Source organism: Watersipora subatra, chromosome 10 (assembly GCF_963576615.1).
Source record: "Watersipora subatra chromosome 10, tzWatSuba1.1, whole genome shotgun sequence".
NCBI classification, from domain to species: Eukaryota; Metazoa; Bryozoa; class Gymnolaemata; order Cheilostomatida; family Watersiporidae; genus Watersipora; species Watersipora subatra.
The window spans coordinates 15,420,611-15,448,576 of NC_088717.1; the positions used below are offsets into that span (position 1 = coordinate 15,420,611).

The 27,966-nt window shown below is 33.9% G+C and overlaps 1 protein-coding gene across 1 annotated transcript in view; it reads left to right on the top strand.

The window, feature by feature from the left end:
- LOC137406567 (26S proteasome non-ATPase regulatory subunit 1-like) overlaps positions 1-21,262 on the top strand; it is an 80,662-nt gene extending 59,400 nt beyond the window's left edge. The window contains exons 19-24 of the mRNA XM_068093160.1: positions 756-858; positions 1,918-2,087; positions 3,771-3,977; positions 7,263-7,385; positions 13,552-13,672; positions 21,062-21,262. Of these exons, the coding sequence (XP_067949261.1) occupies positions 756-858; positions 1,918-2,087; positions 3,771-3,977; positions 7,263-7,385; positions 13,552-13,672; positions 21,062-21,147 (810 nt within the window). The 3' untranslated portion in view covers positions 21,148-21,262. The remainder of the gene's footprint in view (positions 1-755; positions 859-1,917; positions 2,088-3,770; positions 3,978-7,262; positions 7,386-13,551; positions 13,673-21,061) is intronic.
- Positions 21,263-27,966: the final 6,704 nt, after the last annotated feature.

Sequence of the window (27,966 nt, forward strand, 5' to 3'; positions counted from 1 at the left end):
TACTTCTTGAGGTAAACAATTGTAGCTCTAGTATGATCGAATTTTGTCGAATTTTCAAACCGTTACATAATATTACCCAGCCTTTTTAAAATGACCCATAATCCAACACGCTTGTATTTTAAGGTATATCACTCTATAATCCACTCTCAAAGTATCTCAAGTAGTTTCTCATAGCATCTTTGACTAGAAGATAATTTCAATGTTATCTTTTGTTTTGAGATGGGCAGAAGGAGAATCAGCAAGGTATAAACTCGACTATCTGTTGCAGCATGTCATTAAACCTGTCCATAACATTTGCTTCTTGCGCAAACCTGTTTTTCAATTCTTATATCTACTTTCACTCAATGCAGTATTAATCATATGTTGATAGCACTTGAAACGAGATGCATGTATGGCACCTAAACAGAATTTTCAAGAATAGAGCTTGTCAAGTTGAACTCATAGCGAGAATATGATGGATTGCAGCGCGTGAAAAAGCTTGAATTAGTCGCTATCCCATTCTTCTTGCACGAGTTGATCAATGCTGCCAATAGCGCTGACCATTCTCAGCGGCACTCGTTGATACTTGTCGGCGAAAACTCACTCCATTAATCATTGCTTTTCTCTCTTCAACCCTTATTAGTGTCTGTAAACTTCATGTCTTGTCTGTTTCTTCATCAAACTTTCTCATCTTATTTTGAATAAATATCGCTCTACTAGAACCACTGCAAGGTTCATTAGAAGCTTCAAAAATCTGTGTCTATCTGTTGAATCAGGTGAAGTCCCTTCGAGAGACATTTGCAAAAGTGATCAGTGACAAGCATGAAGACGTGATGGCCAAGTTTGGAGCCATTTTAGCACAGGGAATTATAGATGCAGGTGAATGCTACCATAGTATATTCTGATAGTATATTTGTAGGCTGTAGAGGGTAAGGTGAATCCTTCTGTTGATGAGGTTCCTTTAAATAATATCCAGAGGAAATGAATCTTTGGACCTCGAACAAATACTGATGTTTTGTGAATTTAATAGTTGCAATCCACCTCTCCGTACCTATCGAAGCTATATTTAATCGTGTCGCTATTAGTGGTTCATTTGTACAGAACAAACTCTTAAATTTTTATAATTAGCGCTGATATTGATGGTTCGGCAAGTGTGAGAGTCAACTTCTGGCTTTTGCGCTGGAACAGCTATGAACACCACGCTCTTATCTAGGTGGGTCATGTAGAATGTACATGTAAAAGACACTTCATAGTGAATTGAAAAAAAATTTAAAAGTGGTTAGCTTTATTTCTGTCAATGAACTCGGACAATACAGCTTGCAGCAAATCCTCAAACAGCAGGACACATTTGGTATAAGATAGAGTGTAAACCAAAAGCATTGCATGTAAAATCCATCATCATTGGTCAACCCTTGAAAAATTTTCTGTTAAGCGTAAATTTAACAAAAATGATAAGTCAAAACATAAATACATAAAATTTAAAAATGATAATGGTATCTTGAGTTCATAATTAAATAAGTTTGGAGTTGTCACCCTTCAAGTCTATTCAATTTTAATAACGTGTTCTCATTTGAGATAACAAACACAATTACCAGTTTAGCATGCAGTGTTTGTAAGATATATATATACAAATATAGAAAGAAAGTATTCACCATTGGCCCATTGTTCTTTTGCCACCATGCTATTAACTGTTTTGGGGTTTTGAGATAGCGCTTGCCGAGTCTGTACTTCTCTGAAATTTAGTATTCCAAATGTGGTTGTCAAGGTTACAACTGTGACAATCATCTCATGAGCCAACAATCTGCGACACCCACATCATTTGTTGATGAGTTGTACAGCTGCACATTATTAAACACATCGATTGTAAGTCTATTTTATTACCTCTCACCGTTTAAGTCTTACATCCTTTTTTCTGAACGAAATGGATTATTATTTTAGGTGGCAGAAATATGACTGTCGCTCTGCAGTCACGCACTGGCCACATGAACATGGAGGCTGTAGTCGGTCTACTCGTATTCCAACAGTTTTGGTACTGGTTCCCTCTCAGTCACTTTCTCTCTCTCGCATTTTCACCTACCGCTATCATTGGCCTCAATTCCGACCTTAAGGTGAGCAAAACAAAATTTCCAACTGAATATTTCTCAAATGAAAACATATTAATTGTATCACTGGATGTAAGTTTGTAGCTTCACATCTGTAATAGATGATGTGTGGGTCTTGCCAATCAGCCATCATTATACACTGTTATTGGATAAAACATGTGATAAGGAAAATTGCTTTTTAGCTAAAGATCTCTTGGTCTTTAGAAGACATTCCTGAAAGTAGATTACACGTTCTGGTTCCACAGTTGTAGCAAAACATTTACGTACAATTCATTGTATGTACAACTTTTCAAATAAATGTTATTCTTAATACTTGAAGTTTGATGATGCTAAAACAAAGCTCAGGCAATGAATAATAAGTCATTCTGAACGAACATTGCTGCGTTTGAGGTTGTAATAGCTCCTACATATGAATTTAACATGAGTTATGGCCCTCTTGTAAGCCATTGTATGTTGAATCAAATAGTCCCATGAGAAGATGCTGTAATTCATTTATTTTGTTTTACAGTCTAAAACCTATGATAACTTTTAAGTAAATTTTGTAGGTAAATACACATAACAATGAAGTAGGTAAATACACATAACAATAAAGTAGGTAAATACACATAACAATGAAGTAGGTAAATACACACAACAATGAAGTAGGTAAATACACATAACAATGAAGTAGGTAAATACACATAACAATAAAGTAGGTAAATACACATAACAATAAAGTAGGTAAATACACATGACAATAAAGTAGGTAAATACACATAACAATGAAGTAGGTAAATACACATATCAATGAAGTAGGTAAATACACATAACAATGAAGTAGGTAAATACACATGACAATAAAGTAGGTAAATACACATAACAATGAAGTAGGTAAATACACATAACAATAAAGTAGGTAAATACACATAACAATGAAGTAGGTAAATACACACAACAATGAAGTAGGTAAATACACATAACAATGAAGTAGGCAAATACACATAACAATAAAGTAGGTAAATACACATAACAATAAAGTAGGTAAATACACATGACAATAAAGTAGGTAAATAAACATAACAATGAAGTAGGTAAATACACATATCAATGAAGTAGGTAAATACACATAACAATGAAGTAGGTAAATACACATGACAATAAAGTAGGTAAATACACATAACAATGAAGTAGGTAAATACACATAACAATGAAGTAGGTAAATACACATAACAATAAAGTAGGTAAATACACATAACAATAAAGTAGGTAAATACACATAACAATAAAGTAGGTAAATACACATGACAATAAAGTAGGTAAATACACACAACAATGAAGTAAATGTATTGTTTAAAATTTAGATAGGCACAATAAGTAAAAAGCATCCATAAAAATAAGTTTTTATTGTTACTTACTCCGCATTAGAAATGGTTTAGCAGCAATATAAATTTCATGATGTCAGAGTCGATTGGTGTAGAGGTGATGTTAGATATATACAGGGTGACTTACTTTAACTGGGACTAGTTTATGTCTTATTTTTATATTTTAGTTTTATTATATTATTTGCACTTTTAGCCTCAACTTGGTCTACGAATCTTTGATGCTTCAAAAAACTTCAGTTGTCATAAAATATTAGAATTTTCTTTGAGTCTAAAAGTAAAATCTTTTCAAGTTTTGTATATTGTACTGAAGTGCTTTGATTAACTTTAGATGCCTGAGTTTGAAGTGGTGAGCAATGCTCGTCCTTCTATTTTTGGCTATCCTCCTAAACTTGAGGAGAAAAAGGACAAGTCACGAGAGAAGGTGGAGACAGCGGTATTGAGTATCACAGCTCGGCAGAAGAAAAAGAAAGGAGAGAGAGTTCCCAGCTCGACAGACACCACTGTGGATAGCAACCGAATGGAGAAAATGGACACGGTAATAATTTAATCAACTTCTTGCTGACTTTCCCAGACATGTATCTTCAGAGAATAAGGCATCGTGCTGAGAACTGTAGAAGTGACATATTGTGTGACCCACACACTCATATACAGTCAAACATGGATAACTCGAACTTCAAGGGACCGAGCAAAAGTGTTCGAATTATCAGAGCGTTCGAGTTATCAGAGCACTGTCACAAGTCCATATATTTACTTATTTATTAGTAGATACATGTACATATACAAACTATAATATAAATCAAGCACAAATGGCTTGTTTCAAATTAAATGCTTCTAATGTAAAGTTTAAAACGTTTTTATGAAAAAGTATAGAGATTTTTCTATCACTTGAGATTGGTTTGTTGTTTGAGGTGATGTTATTGCCAGGATGTTTTTCAGATTGGCATTGGCAAAACTTGATCGTTGTTGAAATGCTCAAAAGAAAAGACATTTTTTTTCTTTTGGGGTTTTACCCACGATCAATTTTGCCGTTTTTTTCTTGAAGTTTATGCAAAGATTATCTTACTTTACCTGGGATTCGTTAAGAGCAACACTCCGAGGCAGTTCAATTAGAAGTTTTACGAGGTTTTACGTACATTCTATATCACTCACGTTTTTTTAATAGATACTTATTGAATGTACACACGTATTCTGTGTTTAGGTCAAACGATGAATAGTTTTTTGTAGCTCAGACAACGTTAAAGTTTAATTACAACAATTTTTAAGACGTTTTAAAAATTCAACATTCCGACGTTGATTCAACACGGAATCAATGTCGGAAAACTATTCATCACGGGCTAGCCGGGTCACGCAATCAAGGATTTTCGCCACGCACATACAAAACAAAAACAACATGCGATTTTTGTTTTGTATGTGCGTGGCGAAAATCCTTGCGCGCGTGACCCAGCTAGCCCGTGCTACTCATCGTATAGCAGTATAAATCAAATTTCACCAAACCTTTAGAAAAGTCGTTGACAAAAATATTTTGCCGATGGTGGTAATAACAACGCTTATGAATTACGAAAAAATGAAGTTCACCTCTATGGCTTTGAATAAAGTGATTTTCTAAAGCGATAACAACCGTTTCGGTAGCCGTTGGGCAAAAAAACAGTTCGAATTAACAGTGTTGAGTTCGAGTTATCTATAGCAATTTATCATTACGTGGGAACGGACCAAAGGAAATGTTCGAATTAACCATGTGTTCGAGCTATCCGTGGACGAGTTATCCATGTTTGACTGTATATGTATATATATGAGTGGCTATATATATATATATATATATATATATGTATATATATGTGTGAATGTCTATCGTTCGTATGTCCAGTTATAGCGATCAAGTTTAAAGTACTAAAAGCCCCTTCATACTGCATTTGAACTCGGAAATCCTAGTTTTGCAGACAGGCGTGCTAACCACTACACCACATTGCCTACCTGCCATACTATATAATAATTGTGCACATACTTACTACACCAGTTAATGTACGCACACCTAAAGCGCTTGCGAAAATGCTATTGGTTAACAAAAACAAAACATATCATGGCTTGTGCAGCACACATTCATGTCTCTCTTAACCGTGTATGGCAGTTTCCACACTGCCGCAACTGCTCCACTGGTGTCGCCACATAAACATCCTGTAATCAATAAAACAAGTGTAATAAATATATGTCATTCATAGATACGTCGTTCTAACGCGTATCTACTGAAAGCTTTCAAATTGGTAGTCAGATAGGTTGTGAGTGTAATTTTTAAAATAAATAAGTGTTTAACAAAAGCATAAATACACCAAGCCAACAATTCGAAGCTTCGTTTCTGGGAGTTAAAGATGAGCATTGATGAATCGATTTTCCTCACTTTCTACAAGTGAAAAGTGAACATCAATTCTAATCATGAATTTAATTTACTAGCTAAAACTGCCAAAGAAAATTTGAAGCAAATATAGGTTGGTGAAACGATAAAGTTATGAAACGATGATTGGTGATAGCAAAAGGTAATAATTTATTAATTAGTAAATGTATTCATGAGTACTAAAATTATTACCTTTAACACAGGTTCATCAATCTTTATTAATAATTAAGAAGCCGTCAATATAACAATCAACTTCGTTTATTTTGTAGCATGAACTCACTGTGCATCCGTATCACACACGCGCGCGCACAGGAAGTTATATTATATTCTCAAACAGGAAAATATAATCTGAATGTAACCACAACAGTATATTTATATATATATAGGAGACTCAGAGTTAAAGATAAATTTACCTCTATTCTTTTATTTTCCTCTGCGGCATAATGCTGTTGACGCATGTCAGCTCTAACCATAAGCTGTCTGCCCCAAACTTTAACCACCCGATGCTCAGAAAACTCTGAGTCACCTTCGCAGGAGCTGGAGGCATTGTTACTATTCTGTTGTTCGTCAATAAAACGTGTCGATGGAGTAATTCAATAAATTAATGATGTCAATTAATTCGCGATGTCAATGCAATCTAGTAACTGAGTAAACCCCTAACTTTGAGATCACAGACGACGTGTTTTACGAGCGATAACATTTGTTATGACCTATGTAAAAATTTCGTGCTGATGATTGGCTAAAGAAGAAATCTTATATTTATCGCTCATGGACTCTTTTCAAATGTATCACTCACTATACACGTCACGAATGAAGCACCCACTTGAATCTGACCGTTTTAAAAGATGACCTCATTCAAACGCTTATATCTCTGGACAGGGTTAGTCTACAAAGACAAAAAATGACATCAAATTGAAGCCGATGTTTTAGCCTTTTTTTGCTCCTAATTTCATTTGATTGACTTTTTTGACGCAATCTCATCTTCAAACAGAATAGTTACGTCATACATATGACTTTTAGTCGCGTATATATGGTGTCTGTCATCTATTCATCATAATGGCAATCAGAACATATAACAGGTATGATGGTGAAGTGTTTGAACTTGGCTCAAGTTGTATATTAAGGTTAATAAAGTTTTAATTACCCTTGTAAATGTTCAGCGTTACTTACACCTAGAGTGTCACATTGTAACTGATGCCACTGACACTAAGCGGCTCTGTTGGTCGATTGAATTTAATTTGAATGAAAATCTTTTTGGGTAATGGTGTAATAGAACTGCGGGTGCGTTTTTACAATAGTTAAACAGTCTGGGGTTAGCAATAGTTAAATGGACTGGGGTTAGAAATAGTTATATAGACTGGGGTTAGAAATAGTTATATAGACTGGGGTTAGTTGGTCTGGTTTAAATTTCCTGTATCTTTAACCATCTTTTAGGAAGAAAAGAAAGAAGAAAAAAAGGAAACTAAAAGTGGAGATGAGAAAAAGCCTGCTAAAGAAAAGGAACCATCTCTTGAACTTCTCTCTAATCCTTCAAGGGTGATGAGACAGCAGTTAAAGGTATCTCGAGATCTATATATACCGTAGATAATCTCTGCCTTTCTATTCTTCAAATGTTGATCTGTTGTGGCTTTATTTCATGTGTGAACATGCCCAAAATGGTGAAGATTTAACCCTTCAGAAGAAACTTTTCTAGCCCTGTTCGAATAATGGTTCCTGTGGTCTGTCGATGAATAATGGTTTTTTGGCCCGTTGACAAATATTGGCTCTTTTCAACCGTTGACGAATAATGGTTCTTATGGTCTGTCGATAAATAACGGTTCATATGATCCGTCGATGAATAACAGTTCCTTTGGTCCGTCAATGAATAACGGTTCCTGTGGTCTGTCGATGAATAACAGTTCCTGTGGTCTGTTGGTGATTAACAGTTCCTGTGGCCTGTCGATGAATAACAATTCATTTGGTCTGTCGATGAATAATGGTTCCAGTGGTCTCTTGATGAATAATGGTTGCTGTGGTCTGTCGATGAATAACAGTTTTTATGGTCTGTCGATGAACAACAGTTCCTGTGGTCTGTCGATGAATAACAGTTCCTGTGGTCTGTCGGTGATTAACAGTTCCTGTGGCCTGTCGATGAATAACAATTCCTTTGGTCTGTCGATGAATAACGCTTCATGTGATTCGTCGATGAATAACGCTTCATTTGATTCGTCGATGAATAACAATTCCTTTGGTCCGTCAATGAATAATGGTTCCTGTGGTCTGTCGATGAATAATGGTTGCTGTGGTCTGTCGATGATTAACGGTTCCTATGGCCTGTCGATGAATAGCAGTTCTTATGGTCAATGAATAATGTTTCATATGACCCGTCAATAAATAATAAATGGTTTCTATGGTCAGTTAGTCTTCAGAGATGTCAATTGTTACAAGTTGTAGTCAGTTTGTATTGGAGACTTTCAGGGTGTAATCATCACAATGGTTCCCTTATCAGCTTGCTAAAACAAAATATTTAAAGGCTGATTACTACTATACTTGAACATAGCCACAAGAAGAGTTGCTGATATTGTGAATCGGTGGCACTAAACAACCGGAACAGATTAACGAAAGCATGGAAATGCAACAACTGTCTCTCTTGCACCATTTCTTACATTTGTGCGTCTGCTTACACAACACATATCCTCATTGTAGCCACCTATTTTTTCTTGTATCCTAATATATATAGAAAGCAATCCTGATATATATACATATATATATATACATAATCCTTATATATATATATATATATATATATATATATATATATATATATAGAAAGCAATGGCAAGTTAAAGTTTTTTAAGTTGGTATCAACTTTGGTGTCAAATGATTGCAAGTTAAACTAAATCAGTAAGCAATCGCACTCAAAATCATAGGTAGTACAAATCATTGAGAGTAATCTACACCTGCATTTCATTTCACTTTAATAAAATGGACACTTGTATGGTTGCACAACTCTCTCTGTTCTTTATTATTCAAAGCTATGATTTATGGCTGATTGAAAATCCCCTGAAGCTCCTAACTTGTCAACGACTAAAGTGTGTATATACTATTTACTGATATGCCTTCTTTGTTTAAAACCTTTAATAATGGCGGTACAGTAGACACTCCAATAAGATATATATATATATATACTAGCTGTACAATCCGGCGTTGCCCGGATAATCAAAAAGTCTTTTGACAGAAAATCTATTTGTACTTAACATATAACAACATTTGCTATTCTAGCTTTCAAACTACATATGAGAAAAGTGTTTTGTGTAGTTGAAATAATTTAAGAGAAAAAATAAAAACAACTGTAAAGGTTTTCAAACTTTGTCAAACAACTGTAACTTTCAAACTTCATACCATGAGGAAAATGTTTTGTGCAGGTCAAATAAATTAAAAAAGATAAAACAACTATAAAGGGTTAAGATGTAAATGTGAAATAATTAGCAAGTAATAGCTAACTTAAGTCTGTTTTGCTACGATTACAACAAAATATGATACGGTAATGATACAATTAATACGAACTGAAAAGACAATATAAAACTCCTGAATATGTTGAATTAATAATAACAATTCCCGCACAGAAGTGTGTATAAAAAAGGTTACTGTTCCACCAGAAGCTATCCATCAAAACTTTGAATACGATGATACTGGTAATAAAAGTCTGCACAGAAAATTGATTTGTATTTAACATATAACACCATTTTTCATTCTAACTTTCAAACTGCATATCATGAGAAAAGTGTTTTGTGTATTTGAAATAAATTGCGAGAAAAAATAAAAACAATTGTAAAGATTTTCCAACTTTATCAAACAAACTGTAATGTTTAAACTTCATATCATGTGAAAAATGTTTCGTGCAGGTCAAATACATCAAAAAATAAAGCGATTATAAAAGGGGTTAGATGTAAAAGTGAAATAATTAGCAAGTAATAGCTAAATTAAATCTGTTTTCCTACGATTACAATAAGAGATGATTCAGTAATTATACAATTATTACGAACTGAGAAAACAAAATAAAAATTCTGAATATGTTGAATTAATAATAAAAATTCTTGCATAGAAGTGTGTGTATAAAAAAGTTACCGTTCCACCAAAAGTTATCCATCAAAACTCTGAATATGACGATACTGGTACGACGATATGTAAAAATGAGATATTGTAGTGTTTTTGTCCGACCAAACGGGGAGAGAATCTAGTGGTCTTCCTACTCGAGATAATACAATTGTCTATGTGAGAAATATTAACCTTCACCGCGATTTAGCAATTGAACCTTACGAAAACCCGAAAAGAGAAGTTCACAAAAATGAAAAAAAGCATGGCGTTTCATAGAGTTAATAAAATTTAATCGCCAAATTTAAATTTTGAGAGAATCTATTGTTGATATTGACAAAAAAGCATCGCGTTTCATAAAGCTAAGAGTTCATAGAGTTGTTATTAATACGTCATTTTGGTGTGAAAACGGAAAACGATGTATATGTTATGTATAAAGAGTGAGCAATTGTATGAGCTTCCATGATCTCGCGGTAACAGCGTGGAATTGTCAAGCTGCGATCATCGTGAGTTCAATAAGCATAACGAGGAATTTTAAATCCAAAATTTTAATAGCTACAGCTGGACATACCGAAAACAGACATACTTTGAGAAATATATATATAGATATGCCATATACCTCTACCTACATATACCTAAAACATACATATACCTCTACCTACATATACCTATAACATACATATACCTCTACCTACATATACCTATAACATACATATACCTCTACCTACATATACCTATAACATACATGTACCTCTACCTACATATACCTATAACATACATATACCTCTACCTACATATACCTATAACATACATATACCTCTACCTACATATACCTATAACATACATATACCTCTACCTACATATACCTATAACATACATATACCTCTACCTACATATACCTATAACATACATATACCTCTACCTACATATACCTATAACATAATGTAAAGAGTTTATGTAGTTTTTGCTCTGTATTGTGCAGGCCCGTCCGTACTCTTTGGGGCGGCTGGCCGGCAGAGCTGGCCAGCCACCCCAGAGAGTCGTTTATAAATTCTTTTTATAAACGAGAACTATATATAAAATGAGAAGAAAAATAGCAAATAACTGTAACAGCGATAATTGTGTTTGCCTATCGCCCTGCGCTAGTGCTCGTGTGCAAGCATGGCAAACGATTATATATTGTTTCATGTGAAAATGACTCCTTGTTAAAGTTGTCTCGTTCATAATGATTTTAGCAAAGCATATAGACTGCCACCGCTTGATGTGTTACAAGTATTTTATCTAATAGGCTGGCTTACTTACAGAGCTGCGATTAAGCATACTAGAGTTCTTTTTTCGTTCCTTATGGTGATGAACAAAGAGAAATGTGAATAGCACTGTTAGTTTTTAGTGTTTCGGCTCTGTAAAGATGCTAAATGCACAAATACATACATGTATACTTGGCACCTGCTCTAATAGATGTAAGATGGCTGGCCGGCAGAGCCGCCGTAACTTTTTGCTTTGTATTGTGTAAGAATATCCATGGAGCGTAAAGCGTCAAAGCGATGTAAGTTCTCGAATTCGATTTGAATAACAAGAGTATCATAGTTAGCCTTCAAAATATCGTATTATCTCTTGCTGCGCTTGCGAGGGAATACAACACAAGGTTATTTTTATTATACAGTATATACTAGTAACTTGGCGGTCAAGTGCGCCATGAGAGATCATCGTGTATGCCGATAGAGCAAATAGAATAAGTAGCTTCATAATTATTCAGAAATATGTTAAGGCAGTCGATTGGTGCAGGTGTTACTGTCAGTCTATCAAGCTTATTGTCACAAGTTGGAGTATCATTGAAAGCTATCATTTATCCTACCCTCTAATTCTGGCAATGGATAGACGAACAGACAGACATCGCTCTTATAATAAATATATATTTTTGTTTTGCTCTATTTTAGACATATACAATCTTTTTATTACTTTGTTTTTACAGCATGGACCTTGCTGTCTACAAAAAAGTGAAAATCGATTGAATTAAATAGACATTGAAGGTGTGCACTCACCTTAACTTATCCTAAAATTACTGTAGTCATGGATCTTAAACCGAATGAATGTGATAGGAAAAAGAGAAGATTTGTCAATAGAAACAAATAATACCACAGTAACTATACAGTCATAAATTAAAAACTTTAGTCGAGTTTTTTTCTTTTCGAAAGGCTAAAGGGATAATTTTGGAAGATCTTAAAACGAATTAGTCCATTTGCATGTATTTTCCTGTTCTTATAACACAAAATCCTTATAACATAAATGTTCGCGGAACAGATTATTTTCGTTGTAGGAGTGTCTACTGTATATAAAATTTCAAGGGGTTTGAATTCAGCATTTGTTTAAATAAACATCATATCATGAATTTTTATAACAAATACATGTACATAGTCTGTGTCAGCCATTTGAATAGTCTGACTGGATAAACTCTGGATTAGAAGAATAAAGATGCATATTCTTATCATGAGGGTTCTAATAAATGAAAGCAAATACCATAATGGACAACCTGTTCTGACTCTCCGTCAAGTATTCAATAGTGGTTGGTATTAAAATAATAGCATATATACAGTAATCTCTCTTACTTGGTTGGGTTACATTCCCCCAAAATAGAAGCTAGATTTTTTGAATAATTTTCACTTCAAAAAACCCAAACTGCTTCCTAAACTTCCACAATTGTTATGCGTGTAAATACATGTCTTTCTACAAGTGACATACTTTTATAGTACATTGTATAATACTGAAATCTGTAAGAGGTTAACAAGAACTGAATGGGGTAGCAAGACTGGGATAAGAATCAAAGAGGCAAGGTCAATGCCAAATATTTTTGAACGAATGATGCGCTCATTGAAAATTCTCGGCAGATGAAGGAAGAATGGTTAAATTCCATTCAATAGTTATAAAGCAGCCTCGAGCTATTCGTGTGAGAGATTCTACTTTTTATCACTGACATGAATCAGCTCATTATTAGGTTACTTTCATATCAACAGTGTATTACTATAGACCTATTAACTATACATTTAACTATTAGCTTAGTAATAGTTAATAGGTCTATGTGCATTACATGTATCCAAATGAAGGCCACAGCAGGTGAAGAGAAGGACCTAGAGTCACAAGTGACAATAGAATATGCTGACTCCCAAACGTATTCATTATAAAACGAGAAGTATATAGAAAATGAGAAGAAAAATAGCAAATAACTGTAACAGCGATAATTGTGTTCGTCTCTCACCCTGCACTAGTGCTCGTGTGCAAGCATGGCAAACGATTATATATTGTTTCATGTGGAAATGACTCCTTGTTAAAGTTGTCTCTTTCATAATGATTTTAGCAAAGCATATAGACTGCCACCGCTTGATGTGTTACAAGTATTTTATCTAATAGGCTGGCTTACTTACAGAGCTGCGATTAAGCATACTAGAGTTCTTTTTCATTCCTTATGGTGATGAACAAAGGGAAGTGTGAATAGTGTTGTTAGTTCTTAGTGTTTCGGCTCTGTAAAGATGCTAAATGCACAAATACATATACATGGCACCTGCTCTAACAGATGTAAGTTTAGCCAGCCCTTAATTTATAGCCAACCGGTATGTTGCTATAATGAATACAGAGCATGTCTTGGTGTATTTAGGTTTTATCGCTTCCTAGCTCCTGTCGCTATACTACAGTGAAGCCGATAACGACCGGAGGCATTCTGCTCCTCAAGGATAGTCAGCCGGGTACAGATGAAAAACTTGTGGAGATCGTCAAAGGTCAGTATCTGCTCTAGGCTGTTCTGCTAGATAGGTTGTGTGGGATGTGTTTCGCCTAATTCATTTCATGATTGATATTAGCCGTAGCCCTTTGGGGTATGGTGAACTGGCTAGTAATTATCTGCTCTAGGGAAATTATGTGAACGGTATCCATCAGTATAGAGACTCTTTGGTGATAGTTCAATTGTATTGAGCTCACAGGATAGTTTAGTTAAAACCCTATAGTCAGACATGCAAAATTGTACAATTAAGGGCTTGTTCTTGCTTGTGAAAGTTTACATCATTACCAAGCACGCATAGCTTATCAAAAAGTTTCTTCCCTTACTCTCCGGCTTGATTTTGCCTGAGTATAGGTGTATATACCTGAGTATAGGTGTATATACCTGAGTATAGGTGTATATACCTGAGTATAGGTGTATATACCTGAGTATAGGTGTATATACCTGAGTATGGGTGTATATACCTGAGTATGAGTGTATATACCCGAGTATGAGTGTATATACCCGAGTATGAGTGTATATACCCGAGTATGGGTGTATATACCCGAGTATGGGTGTATATACCCGAGTATGGGTGTATATACCCGAGTATGGGTGTATATACCCGAGTATGGGTGTATATACCCGAGTATAGGTGTATATACCCGGGTATAGGTGTATATACCCGAGTATAGGTGTATATACCCGAGTATGGGTGTATATACCCGAGTATGGGTGTATATACCCGAGTATGGGTGTATATACCCGAGTATGGATGTATATACCCGAGTATGGATGTATATACCTTTGGGCTGAAATCCTATGGCAGTCTTATGTAACACTAGTACCAGCGTCAGCTTTGTTGCGAATGGTCTGAAAAGCATACTAAAGGCATCAAACACACGCCTAGTTTTTTGTCTTTGATATTTCTACAAATCAACAATAATTCATGGCAATAGTCATAAATTATATTTTTAGTATTCAATTTCAAAAGTTTGATGTTTCTGATTTAATTTATATTATTTGAGATGGGCCAGGGTTTTGCTATGAATCTAATGACCTTTGACCTTTGTATCATTTGAGCTTTCATTTTAATACACTGTATTTACTCAAGTATAACGCGAAACATTTGGTACTGATTTCAATGAAAAAATTAAGGATACGTGTTGTGTTATACACAAAAAATATGGGTAGGCGTATTGCAGACTGTTGCCTAATAAGTCCTTATCGTGGCTACAGCACGCAATCTAATCATCTATCAAAACAAGATGTACAAAAGGGTTTCATGACAACTCTACATAAAGATCATACTATTTTTTCCGTCGAATAGCAATTGCTTTTCTGTTTGCGTTTATTTTTTGCAAGGGTGTTTTGCTACCTCGCTAATAAACAACGTTGTAGTTGACGCGAAAAGATTTTAGTCAAAAATAGTGTAATTTTATACATATATATAATTATATATACAGATATATGTAATATATATATGCATATATATATGTATATATATTATATATTTAATATATATATAGTTGCCGTATATATATATATACTTGCCGTATATATATATACTTACCATACTTAACATATATACTTACCGTCGATAGTACAGTGTGGCCTACATATACAATACATTACCTACGTACCGCTTTTAGCATCACTAGCTGACTTACACATTCTAAAGTATTGAAATAGGCAAATACCAATTACATTTTCGAGAACTATTTAATGCAAGTCATATGCCATAAAAAAGCTCTCTGCGCTGTTTGTAGTATATTCTGAAAGTGCTAACACTACATTTGTTTTACATTTTAGTGTTGACACCAATATTTGAGCAAATTATGTATCAGTAAAAAATTTGTTAACTTCAGCAAAAAAACTGCATACATGCCGCTCAGATTCCAGATGCCATAAATATTTATATATTATGCTATTTATAATTTTACCAATAATTTTGCGGTATTGCAGTTTGTATTTGACCTACTGTATTACAGATTTGAGCGTCTGTGAGTTTTAGTAATGTTCCCACCCTTCCTATTGCATGTTTTCGACATTCTGAGGTAACAATAAAATCTATGAGTTGAATTTCTAACAAACTATTAATTGCAAATTATTGTGCAACTTCAGCAGCAACTTTTATATATCATTCGCCAAACCCATTGCCTTGATTCATCAAACTTCACCAAGTCATTCAAAAGGCAATACATATACTTAGTATCCCTAATTCTTCTACATGTGTATCTTGAAACAAACAAATTATCTGTCCATCTCATGCTTCTAAATATAGTATCTCAAATCTGATAATTACTCTCAGTGTTGGTTGAATAACTGAGACTGGTAATGGATAGAAAGCCTTTCATATTATATAATTGTACAATTGCTGAGCAATTAATACAGTGGAGCGTTGAGACTAAGAAGAGCAATACCAGATCTCTTTGCTAGGCTACATCCCCGACATACATTGGTTGTGCTAGGTATATTATGTAATCTGCCAATAATAGACCAATCGAACACAAAAACTAACATAATGGTTTATGTAAGTGACTAAAACAATACCACGCTTATAAAAATTGACAACTTTTCTTACTGAAGCTATGGCTATAACAAAATAATCACACTCGCTGCATATTGCCGGCATACCATATATATAATCGGCTCGCATGCATATTGTGCTAGTTTAGAGCATCTCATTGCAATATCACATACCTTTAATTTGATGTCTGAAAATCACTCTTTGGCGTTGGCCATCAATGTTTGTCACCCTGCCCTTAAAACTAAAGCATCATTGATTAGTTGCTAGCAGGGATCGCGAAACATATTATGGAAATGTTTACTTTTCCATATCCATAAACATAAATATTTCCATAATTTTATGGAAATGGATATGGAAATCTTATTTTAGAAATATGGAAATGTTATGGAAATGGAAATAATATGGAAATGAATTATCGAAATAGAAATAATATGAAAATGGATTATGGAAATGGAAATGTTATGGAAATGGAAATAGTATGGAAATGAATTATGGAAATGGAAATAATATGGAAATGGATTATGGAAATGTTATGGAAATGGAAATAATATGGAAATGAATTATGGAAATGTTATTGAAATGGAAATAATATGGAAATGAATTATGGACGTGGAAATGGTACGGAAATGTTATGGAATATGGAAATAATAAGGAAATGATTTATGGAAAATGTAACATACAGGTAATCCAAGATATAAACAGGCAAGTTATACTGGCTAATACGTCTATATAGGTGTATATTTAAATGAAAGAATATTTAAAGTGCTAAGTGTATACATAACAGGGATCGCTAAACATATTATGGAAATGTTTACATTTCCATAAACATAAATATTTCCATAATTTTATGGAAATGGATATAGAAATTTTATTTTAGAATTATGGAAATGGAAATAATATGGAAATGAATTATGGAAATGAAAATAATATGGAAATGAATTATGGAAATGGAAATGAATTATGGAAATGTTATGGAAACGGAAATAATATGGAAATGAATTATGGAAATGGAAATAATATGGAAATGAATTATGGAAATGTTATGGAAATGGAAATTGTGACATACACGTAATCCCTGGTTGCTAGTAAAAAAAATTACTCTTAGGCGTACTGTTACATTCTTAAATCAGGCATATATATATATATGCTAGTTACAGTAGCGCTACATTTTGAAAAAAAATTATTTTGTGTTGGTGTATCTAAAGTTTTGCTTACCATTTTAATTTGGCAAAAAAGTCCAATACTATTGCATTTTAAAATACAATCTTACTGATATAATATTTTGCATTTTGTAATCTATAATTACTGTATATGTTTATAAATCTTATAAACCCTGTGAGATAAAATCTTGATTATTTTGAGGTTTTTTGGTGCGAATCAACATTTAGTTACATCCTTTAAGAATTGTAATAATTGAAACATACTTTTTTCACACTAGTCTTAAGTTCCAATTAAATAATTTTATGCTGCTTTTCTAAAACAGTATGGTCTAAGTAAATAAATTATAAATTAGCAAAAAGAACACGAAAAACTTACCAACTGTGACGCGCTCACTTAGTACTTCTGCTGCTACTAAGCTCTAGTTGACTAGACGTGTGAGGAGCCAACAATCTTAGCAGCAAAAATCTTGCTGGCGAGTTTTAATTTTCCATTGCTCTGTTGCTGTTATAAACTGCAGTTGTAATTTTGCTGCTGCACTTTAATAAGTTTGAAAAATCAAACTCTTCACTTAAAAATCATCTCTCAGGTATTGCATTCGATTGCAAAGTTTCAAAAAAAAATTTTTTTGGATAAGTGCAAAGGCCGCAATAAAACCCGAGTTGTACTAGTCATAGAAATATTTAAAGTTTCACCACAGCCATGGTTAAACATCGGTTAGAACCAAAGTGTGCAATCATTGTGAATCTTCACAAAAAAGGCAGATCAGTGAGAAATATTGTAAGAGAAGGGGAGTCCTTAAATATCAGTCTTGAACACTATATGAGGGTCAACAAATGAAGTGTAATCTATTGTATGTTGTTAATATATAGCTTTATTGCTCCTATCCAACAAAACTATCCAAAATATTAACGAAATTGACCGTCTCCAACATTGCTGCTAATTCCATGTATTGGCTGATGCTTAACCATAAGCTTATTACAATATTTGTTCAAGTAGAATGTGCTGTCAACTGAAGCAACACCAAGCCATTTAAAAGCAAAAAATATGTTTAAATTGGTATATGGGTCATGATCTCAGAAAGTGGGGTCAAGTTGGAAATTATCAAAATTTAGATAGTTGCGCATCTTAACAGGGGGAAATTTACAAATTTCCCTGCAGAAAAAATTTTGTTTCTACGTTGGTTAGAACTGATTTTATAGTCAAAAGTCTATATGTATCTTTTTAAAACAGTAGAAACGCGAATCCGAGAAAATCGCGTTTAAAGTTTTGAGTGACGTGACTATTTGTTTACAGTTAGAATCACCTTAGCAACCATTAAATTTAGCCGTAACTCCACAAATACATGGTTTTAAGACATAAATTTATACTGAATCTGAATATTTAAATTAAAGTCTTAATTATTTCATGTTTTTAGATACTATTAGCTACAAGTTGATAACAAAATTTTGTTGATTGCCAAAATTTAATTTGTTAGTGCACAAGAATATAGCAACATGTAACATAAAAATACCTTTTCCCTTACAGACAATACAATGAAACTTAATTCTAAATCCAAATGGTTCAATTAAAATCTTTCCATTAATAACGATCCAGATTAGTCCATATCTAACGGCTTCATATCGTATCCAATAATGATCCATATCTAACGATTTCTTGCTCTTCTAAGTGCGCAATTATTTCTTCATAATCATCTTCGGCATCGGTTGAGCATGACAAATCATCTACATCAAAACCTTCCTTTTCATCAGATAATTTTGCATCAGTTAAATTGTCAAAGTATTCTTCAAAATTATCATTTATATCTTGATTACCAATCGTGTCAATGAAAAAAAACGACCGTTTGACTTATGCGACGCCATTTTTTATTATTTCCGGTTTGCATAGCAACGGCTTCGCAAGGCAAATTTATGCTGTTCTAAGCTTCTATTGGTTAAACAGAGTTCAGATTTTGAAAGAGCATACTTGATTGGCCTAAATACAAGTAACTTTAAAAATACAAAAAATGCACGTGGCATTGAGTTTACTAACTTGCTATCGCTATTACGCAAACTTAATACGAGCGAATTAACCCCACTTACCAAGATCGCGGACCCACATGCTTTCTAGCTCCATGTATAAGAACCTTAAACAGTTTATTATTTATCGACAAAAAAACTGCATATTTTTGTTGTAGTTGTCTCCTCTTTTCCAGATATATGAATTAAGATATATTAGGCACTTTGAGAGTCATGTTTACAATACTTCTATAGGTCTGTTAAGCACTATAATTACTGCTAGTATTAGGAGGCTCCCTGGACACCTCCTAATTTTTCAGAGCCTAACATGGCTTATATATTGGTATGAGCCTCCCAATCGGAAAATATAGATCTATATATCTGGCAATCGTCAGGCTTCTGATGATTGACAGGAGAGGTCATGAAACTGCCAATAGCTGCAAAGATAAGTGCAACTATCTTGCATAAATGGTATATAAATATATACATATACATGTATATATAACAAGTGGGGATGTTCATGTCTATATAGAAATAGTTTGTCTCTGTGAAACCCTGTCATCGTTCTTCGCAATTGAAGCTTACACAAAATCAGCTTAAGCGGAAAGGAATTAAATGGAATTGATATTTTGTCAAGTAGGAATCAACATTTTTGGCTAATCCCGAATACTTCAGTTTTTTCTTTAGAGACGCAGATCAACATGTTGGTTTAGACAATGACACAAACATGATTTTTATTCTACGTTATTTGTGCTTATGTAACATCAACCCTAGCACCAACTTGTTGTTTTTATTCTCATGTTTCCTTAGAAGCTATTTCATAGTTTTGGCTATTATAGTCATCTTCATAAATCACCTTACAAACCATAATCGTTCAAGAGCGTTACTCTACCTTTATAACTCCAGATGATTTGTTTCCCAGATGCTTCATGCATTTTGTGAAAGCTTCCAGCACTCACTATCTTTTAAGATAATTGTTAATTTGATAATACATGTAGTTGGTTGTTTAGCTGAACTCAAAACCATTGAGAGTACTAGATTACAGTTTAAGATGTCTCAATCAGCAGCTATGGGTATATTTACGCCTCATGGTTAGAGGCTGCTTGTATCATTTTTGCTTTGATGCAACGTGCATGCAATAAAGAACCTACATGAAGCAGATGATGTTTGAACTGTAATACAGATTCATACAGTTCATATGAAGGTTATATTGTATTATGTAAGTTATACCATATTATGTTATACCGTATTATCAGGGTTATACCGTATTATCAAGGTTATACCGTATTATCAGGGTTATATCGTATTATCAGGGTTATACCATATTATAATATGGTACAACCTTCATAGTATAATATATATATATATTATTATACTTAGCCACGCTGGTTATATTCTGAACTATGTATCCTGTGCATACATAGTTCTAATAATTTGAAATTGCTTCAAAGGTATTGAGTAAAATGTGCTCCTATCTTGAGTCTTGTTTCTGTGTGTCAACAGATGTAATGTCAGCTACCACTTCATCTCCTGCATGTCAACAAATTTCATATTTGGGATTAGCTTTATCCCCACATGTGTATAGAGGTCATGTCTGTGTTTAGCTCTATCCTTACTTGTCAATAGATGCCATTTCAAGTTATTTCATTTTGCGTAACACTTTTGCAGGATTTGATAGGTGTTTCCTTTAACATGCATTATTTTCATGTCCTTTCATTTGTTATAGCTGGAGGTCCTAAAAAAGAAGCTGATGAGGATGAAGGAGTTGAGCCAGAAGCACCCGAACCGTTTGAGTGGCCTGAAGATATATAATTTGGACGCAGGAGTAAAGTTATTACCTGTATTTAATATAATCTGTTATGATCTATGTTGTGCCCATTGCAGCATTACAATATTTTTAGTTAATACAACTGTCAATAACAATAGAGGTTATTTTGTCTGCGTGGTTGATGACAAGAGGCTGTTCAACAGCGCAATTACTGACACACAGAATGACGAGCTAATAGCTAACAGAGATGAGTCCATATAATGAAAACTCCTAGTTTATAACATCTTCATAGCGTTTAGGATGAGGTTGGTTGGTAAGGCGGTATCTCCTGTTGCCGGAGTATTCCTTTTTGGGGAACACCGGATGCAGTTCTCGGGACAGCTCTCTCTCTTCCTGCAGCTTTGTTAGCAACGAAAGGAGCACAGAACTTGTGCGCATTTCCAGTGATGAAAGCTCATCATCAGTTCCATCCCCAGCGTACACAGCTGAAAGAACATTTGTAGGGCTAAAGTCTAGTTAACATATAGAGATGGTCTGGCTAGGCTCGGCTTAATCAATTTGAAAGGACCTGTACAAGTTAAGGTGCTGATCAAAGTCACATGACAATCAGAGCTAGCGGTTTATGTATAGCAAAATTAATTAATAACTAAATTCATTGTCTGTATGAATTCTATACATGCACAATGCTTCTTTAGCAGAGGTATGGTATGTAATATATACCATACCTCCATATACCAGATGAGCTATATAACTATATATTATATAGTTATATACCTCATCTCACTTGGTCCTCAACTTGCGCTTATTATACGCAAGTAAATTCTAGTAAAATGTTCTTTTATTTTAATCAATATTTTCATTCCTAATTTTTATTGTGAAAACTTTGAAGGAGAATTTGTTCTGGCGAAAGACTACATTTCTTAACAGGAAACTATTCTAACAAATGTGTTTTTATAAGCAAAATAGCTGTACAACTCGGCGTTGCCTGGGTAATAAAAAGTCTTTGGACAGAAAATTTATTTGTATTTAACATATAACAACATTTGTCATTCTAACATTCAAACTGAATATCATGAGAAAAGTTTTTTGTGTGATTAAAATAAGTTGAGAGAGAAAATAAAAACAATTGTAAAGGTTTTAAAACTGTCAAACAATTTTTAAACTTCATATCATGAGGAAAATGTTTCGTGCAGGTCAAATAAATTGAAAAAAATTAAACGATTATGAAAAGGTTTAGATGTGAAATAATTAGCAAGGAATAGTTAAATTAAGTCGGATTTTCTACGATTACTATAAAAGATGATTCGGTAATGATACAATTAATACGAACTGAGAAAACAAAATAAAAATCCTGAATATTTTGAATTAATAATCACAAGTCTTGCATAGAAGTGCGTGTGTATAAAAGAGGCTACTGTTCCACCAGAAGCTATCCATCAAAACCTTGAATATGACGATACTGGTACCTCTCGATACCGGTACAAATGTAAAAATGAGATACCATACTGTCTTTGTCTGACCGAACGGAGAGATAATGTCGAGGCTTTTCTCATGGCGACAATATAATTGTCCGCGCGAGAAGAATTGGCCTTGACCCCAGATATAGTAATTGAACCTTACGAAAAATATTTCTTACCAGGGGCATCGTAATGCGTGGCCGCATTGGTAAAATAATCGGTGTGTGCTATAGCCCGAATGACACACATATCCACACACATATCCACACACATATTTTGAAAAATATAGATTATGACCCATTTAACAAATTGAAAACAAAAAATAAAATTAAATATTTCAATGTTACAAGTGAGTGGAGACTTACCATTCCCAAGTGTCAGAATAAGTATTTGAATCAAAAGTATATAAAACATCTTCATTGCTTCTTGAACCGCAGTTCATCCAAAATGCCAGAATCCTATGTGCTACCGATTGCGGCTGACACAGTTAATATACCTTTGAGAAGGCATAAAATCAATTGGTCATTTCGAAATATGATGTTAGTACGTGCATTTATATTTACTACTGATGATTCGTGATCTCAACATCTGATTGGTCTAGAACCTAAGAATAAGCAGACATGGCTTTCAACTTCCAATAAGATAGAGCCTATTGGGTTATCTGCAAGGAAACAACAATTGCATGTATAGTACAACTACATCAAGGGCATCATGGCACAACATCGACAAAAGGTAGCAGGTTTAAAGTTTTGAATGAGTCTAAGCAGCTGTAGCCCACCTTCCAGCCATTTTATTGTTATTATTGTGCAGACAAGATGTAGAACCATTGCCATTTACTAATACCTTTGAGAGCTGGAATCTTTGAGAGTTGAGAGTTTCTTGGAATCTTGTAAATGCTGCCTCGGCGGTAACTGTACAGTTTCTGACCAATGAGAAGCTACCCAGCTATAAGCTACTGATGATTAAGTTTGTGAGAAAGTAGGCAGCAGGCATTTTTGTTGTCGAGAAAAGCAACGCAGTTGTGTTTTAAGGATATGCCTTATTTTGAAATATTTTTTACAAAGATTTCCCTATTAGAAAAAATAATTCATGCTTTCATGTTGTTTGCTGTCAACCGCTTGATGACAATCAAAAACTTGCAAGGCTGCAAAAAATGCCTGAACTTCATTTCTCATATCCGTCGGTCTATGAAACGATTTTCTAACCATTTGGTTAGTGTAAATCGTGATTTCTTAAAGCTATCAAATGAAAACACGCAACAAGAATTCAAAATATATAACATGCTTCTATTACCCTCACATCTGGTATGAATGTTGCTAAGGCAATCCTAAAATCGTAAAATAATGCTGCAGTGTGACATGTATCTGTCTACTCAATCTGTGGCTACAACTATTCAAAAGCTATCAAATTTCAAGTAATGGAAGGTGTCCTATTAATGTTGAGACACTAATGAGTTGCGCTGTTGCAATGTAATTCATGTACTAGAATACTAGATAATAGTCGACTGCTCAAGAGAAAGCAATCTATAGGTTCGTGGCACTACATAAAGGAGGTCTTCAAACCAGGTTAGGAATCAGATTGAACAGATTGAATGATCAGATTGATGAGATAGCGAGGAACTAGGTGTTTCCAGATATGATGTTGCCTACTTCACAGTTATTAGGTGTAATTATTTCAACTTACACACACCACAATCATATCACTAAATTGAGAACAAACTTCCAGTACCCAACTATAACATGTGATTATCGTGTCTTTCAATTATTTTGTAAATTTTTTTAATTTAGCTGTATCTGAGTAGCTAAACAAAGTTTTATTAATAAGACAGGTTGCCCCTAGTGAAAATGGCCAGCGAAGAGCTAGCTCAATTCATATCATATGCAATGACTATTAATTTGCAAGGACCTGTGCAAGCTAAAGTGAACTACCGGGTTTGTGTATAGCAAGGTTGTTGAATGACTAAAGTCAATGTATTTGTAAATCCTATACATGTACAATCCTCTTTTGTAGCGGTAAGGTAAATATGTATGTAAATTATCGCATTCAGTGTTCAAAGAAATCGACTTGCTCATAGTATGTGCAAAAAATTTTGTTTTGCTGTATGGGATAGCGTAGTTAATTTTCTTAAATGTTATCTAGTATATTCATTGCTAATTTTCAATGTGAAAACTTTTCAGAGAAATTGGTTCTGGTGAGGAAAACACATTTTTTAACTAAAACTATCTTAATGTGTGTTTTATCAGCAAATTGACAAACATGAAAACAAAAAGTGGAGTGTATTATTTTAACCTTACAAGTGATTTGAAACCTATCTATTCCTAAGCATCAGAATAAGTATTTCAACCATAAATATATAAAATGCCTTCATTGCTTCTTTAACTGTATCTCATCCGAAATGCCAAAATATGTTACCGGCTGCTTCAAGAGCATTTTAAAGTTACAAATGACACCGTAAGATTCCTATTAGTCATCATTTAACTAAAAGTATCAATTACGAATAATTATTGACATTATAAACATTGGAATGAACGATTTGTTTATTTATTTAACATAGAAACTTTCCATGGTCAAGTATAGCACGCCGAGCCAATGGTTCTCTTGTAATTTAGATACCGCGAAAGGCGTCAGTTTGAGGAATTGTCATCCTTGTCGTACATATACTGGTACACCTCTAGTAGTCCATTATTTTGAGCTGCAAGTAATCCAACATAATAATAGTGAAGTTGATGTGTACAGAATTATGCTTTTCTCAAATTGATGGAGAAAAGAATATGCAGAACGTTTTCTGGGTAACGATGAACCCTAATAGTGGGAACACAACTCCTTTATTGTCAAGCTTCTTAGCGAAAGTTTGTAAGCCTTTATGCCATGACTGCTCCAAATTTACCATAGACTTACAAACAAAAGCTTTATGTTATATAGAGAGAAGAGGCTTAGCCTGTGGATTTTACCGTAGAAAAAAAACAAACATAGATAGATTCTAAAGAGATGTTTCACAGTAGATATATTCCTAAATACTCTAACGATAGATATATTCTCAAACACTAGCAATTGATGTATTCCCAAATATTATAAAAGTAGATGTACTCCCAAATACTTTGACAATAGATGTACTCTCAAATACTGTAACAATAGACATACACTTAAACACTTCTTAAACAACTAATACATATAAGTACTCTAACTATAGGTGTATTCTCAAATTTTCTAACCATATATGTACTCTCAGGTACTCTAACAATAAATGTACTTTCATGCGTTCTAACAATAGAAATTCTAAAACACTGAGCCATAAAAATCAGCAAATTTTGCATTAGTTGCAGCGTCAGGTCAAAAGGATTTAAACAAATGGTTTTTTCTGTGCACTTACTAAAGTGACTTGTCTCTGCAGAAACTCTCTCAATCTACATCCACCCTTTATCTCAACCTTTCATTGCAAACTTGAAATGTTTGGTAAAATATATTTTAGTGGTTGACAACATTGATTGTAGGTCTCAGTGTTGAACTTTAGCACAGAGAATATAAACCTCTGCCAGAATCTGCTCTACGGAAGTTTTGCAACTATGTTTGCTGCCTTTAGAACTGAATACTGTTTCCTATAACTTTTGTATTACGCTTCATAAATAAACAATACCCATCATGCTAATAATATGCTCTTAAACTTTTGACTAAAAGCTAGCTTTTTCAAATGTGGCATACAAGAATTGATTTCGGTGTTATATATCCATTTGAAACAAATAGCATTATTTTTTATTTAATAATAAGGCTTATTTTAAAAGTAGAAAGATTATCTGTTGAACCCACCAATAGCGATGTAGCAGCTATCATAATATGTAACATCACGAGGGCGGGAGAGTTTACCCTCCAGTATCTTGCAATGTAGAACTGAAGCGCGCCGGCAGATGACATGCACCTAAAATGAGATTATCACCATTGCGGATAACTTCAAAGGACTAGTCCAAGCATCGATATTAGCCATAGCGTTAGTGGCAGGTAAATACTTTGCTATAATGACATTGATTGTTCTGATTAAAGACTGGTCCACGCTCTCAGGCTCAATGTTCTAAGATCATCTAACGTGATTACTAAACCTACTTTGAAGGAAATGGCATGACTAACTGGTTTGAAGAAAAGCTGAGGAGGTTAGCTTAAAGCAGGTTCAAAAGAATATACCTGAATGGTCTCAAGGCGAAAGCACTAGTTAGTTGAAACAACTTTTCTTTCTGACTAGCAAAATTATAGCCAAGTAGTGACATGGTTTTGCATAAGCAACAACCATGATTTCCATGGTTTATTTAACTCTTTGACTGCTGCATTACCCGTGGCACCAAGTGCCTCAATGCCGAACTTCTACGCTCAAAAAAGCAGAATTTTTATTTATTTTGGTTATGTTATTATTTGTTCTATCTAGCCCAAATTAACAATACATCATTAGAACCCTTTCAAAAACAGATTATGACTAAAATTACCTGTCTTGGGTAACTTTACAGCAAACCAGATGATGCCGAATACAAAACACATGTTTTTTGAAATTTAAATACAACAGTCTGGGCTCTAGTTCATATTCCATAAATGCTATAATTTTATTTTGTTGCTAGAAGTGTTAAGATAACATGAAAGCAGTGTGGACAAAGTAGACTAAATTAATGCAGAGTTATATAACACAATATGAATATAAAACAAACCTGAGCTCTGAAAAAGTGTAAAATGAAAAAAAAAACCAAATAGAAAGTGAGATACAGAATTGTAGATTGTGTACCAGCCCATTTTCCCACCACCTACCGAATTGGTCAAAAGGTCACATACTAATATGTCATCAAATTGATCAACAACTATTCCTCGTGGGTTGATGATAGGCACAACATCTCGGCCATAGTCTCCATACTTGAACAATAACTCTCCATTCTTGCTATAGCCTACAGGCAGATTGACAATTGTATTAAAAACACTCATGTGGTGGAGTTATATATTTATGGAAATTATATAAAATTAGCACAATTAGTTTGTCTATATTAGTGTTTTTGCTTTAGCTACTTTTAAGTTGAAACAAACGCTTTTGATGTTAAAGAAAAAATTTTCACGTTTTAGCGACAAAAATGCTTGCTACAGAGAAATGGTCAATTCTTGTACTATCTACAAAACTTGACTTGATGACCATTTGCAGCACCTGCTATAACTTGTCCTCAAAATTACGGTAACTATTAATGAAGTGAAGGAAATTTTTTAGAATAAGTAGGACAACTGATTTGTTTAAGCCATTGTACAACTTTTGTTTGACAAATGAAACTCTAGATGAAGTTGTCTTCACATGATGTTTCAGAGATATATATATATACATTATATACAATTTATGAAATTCTCCGACTTTAGATGCATTCAGATAAGTGGCATTGTAGTTATTTTTGA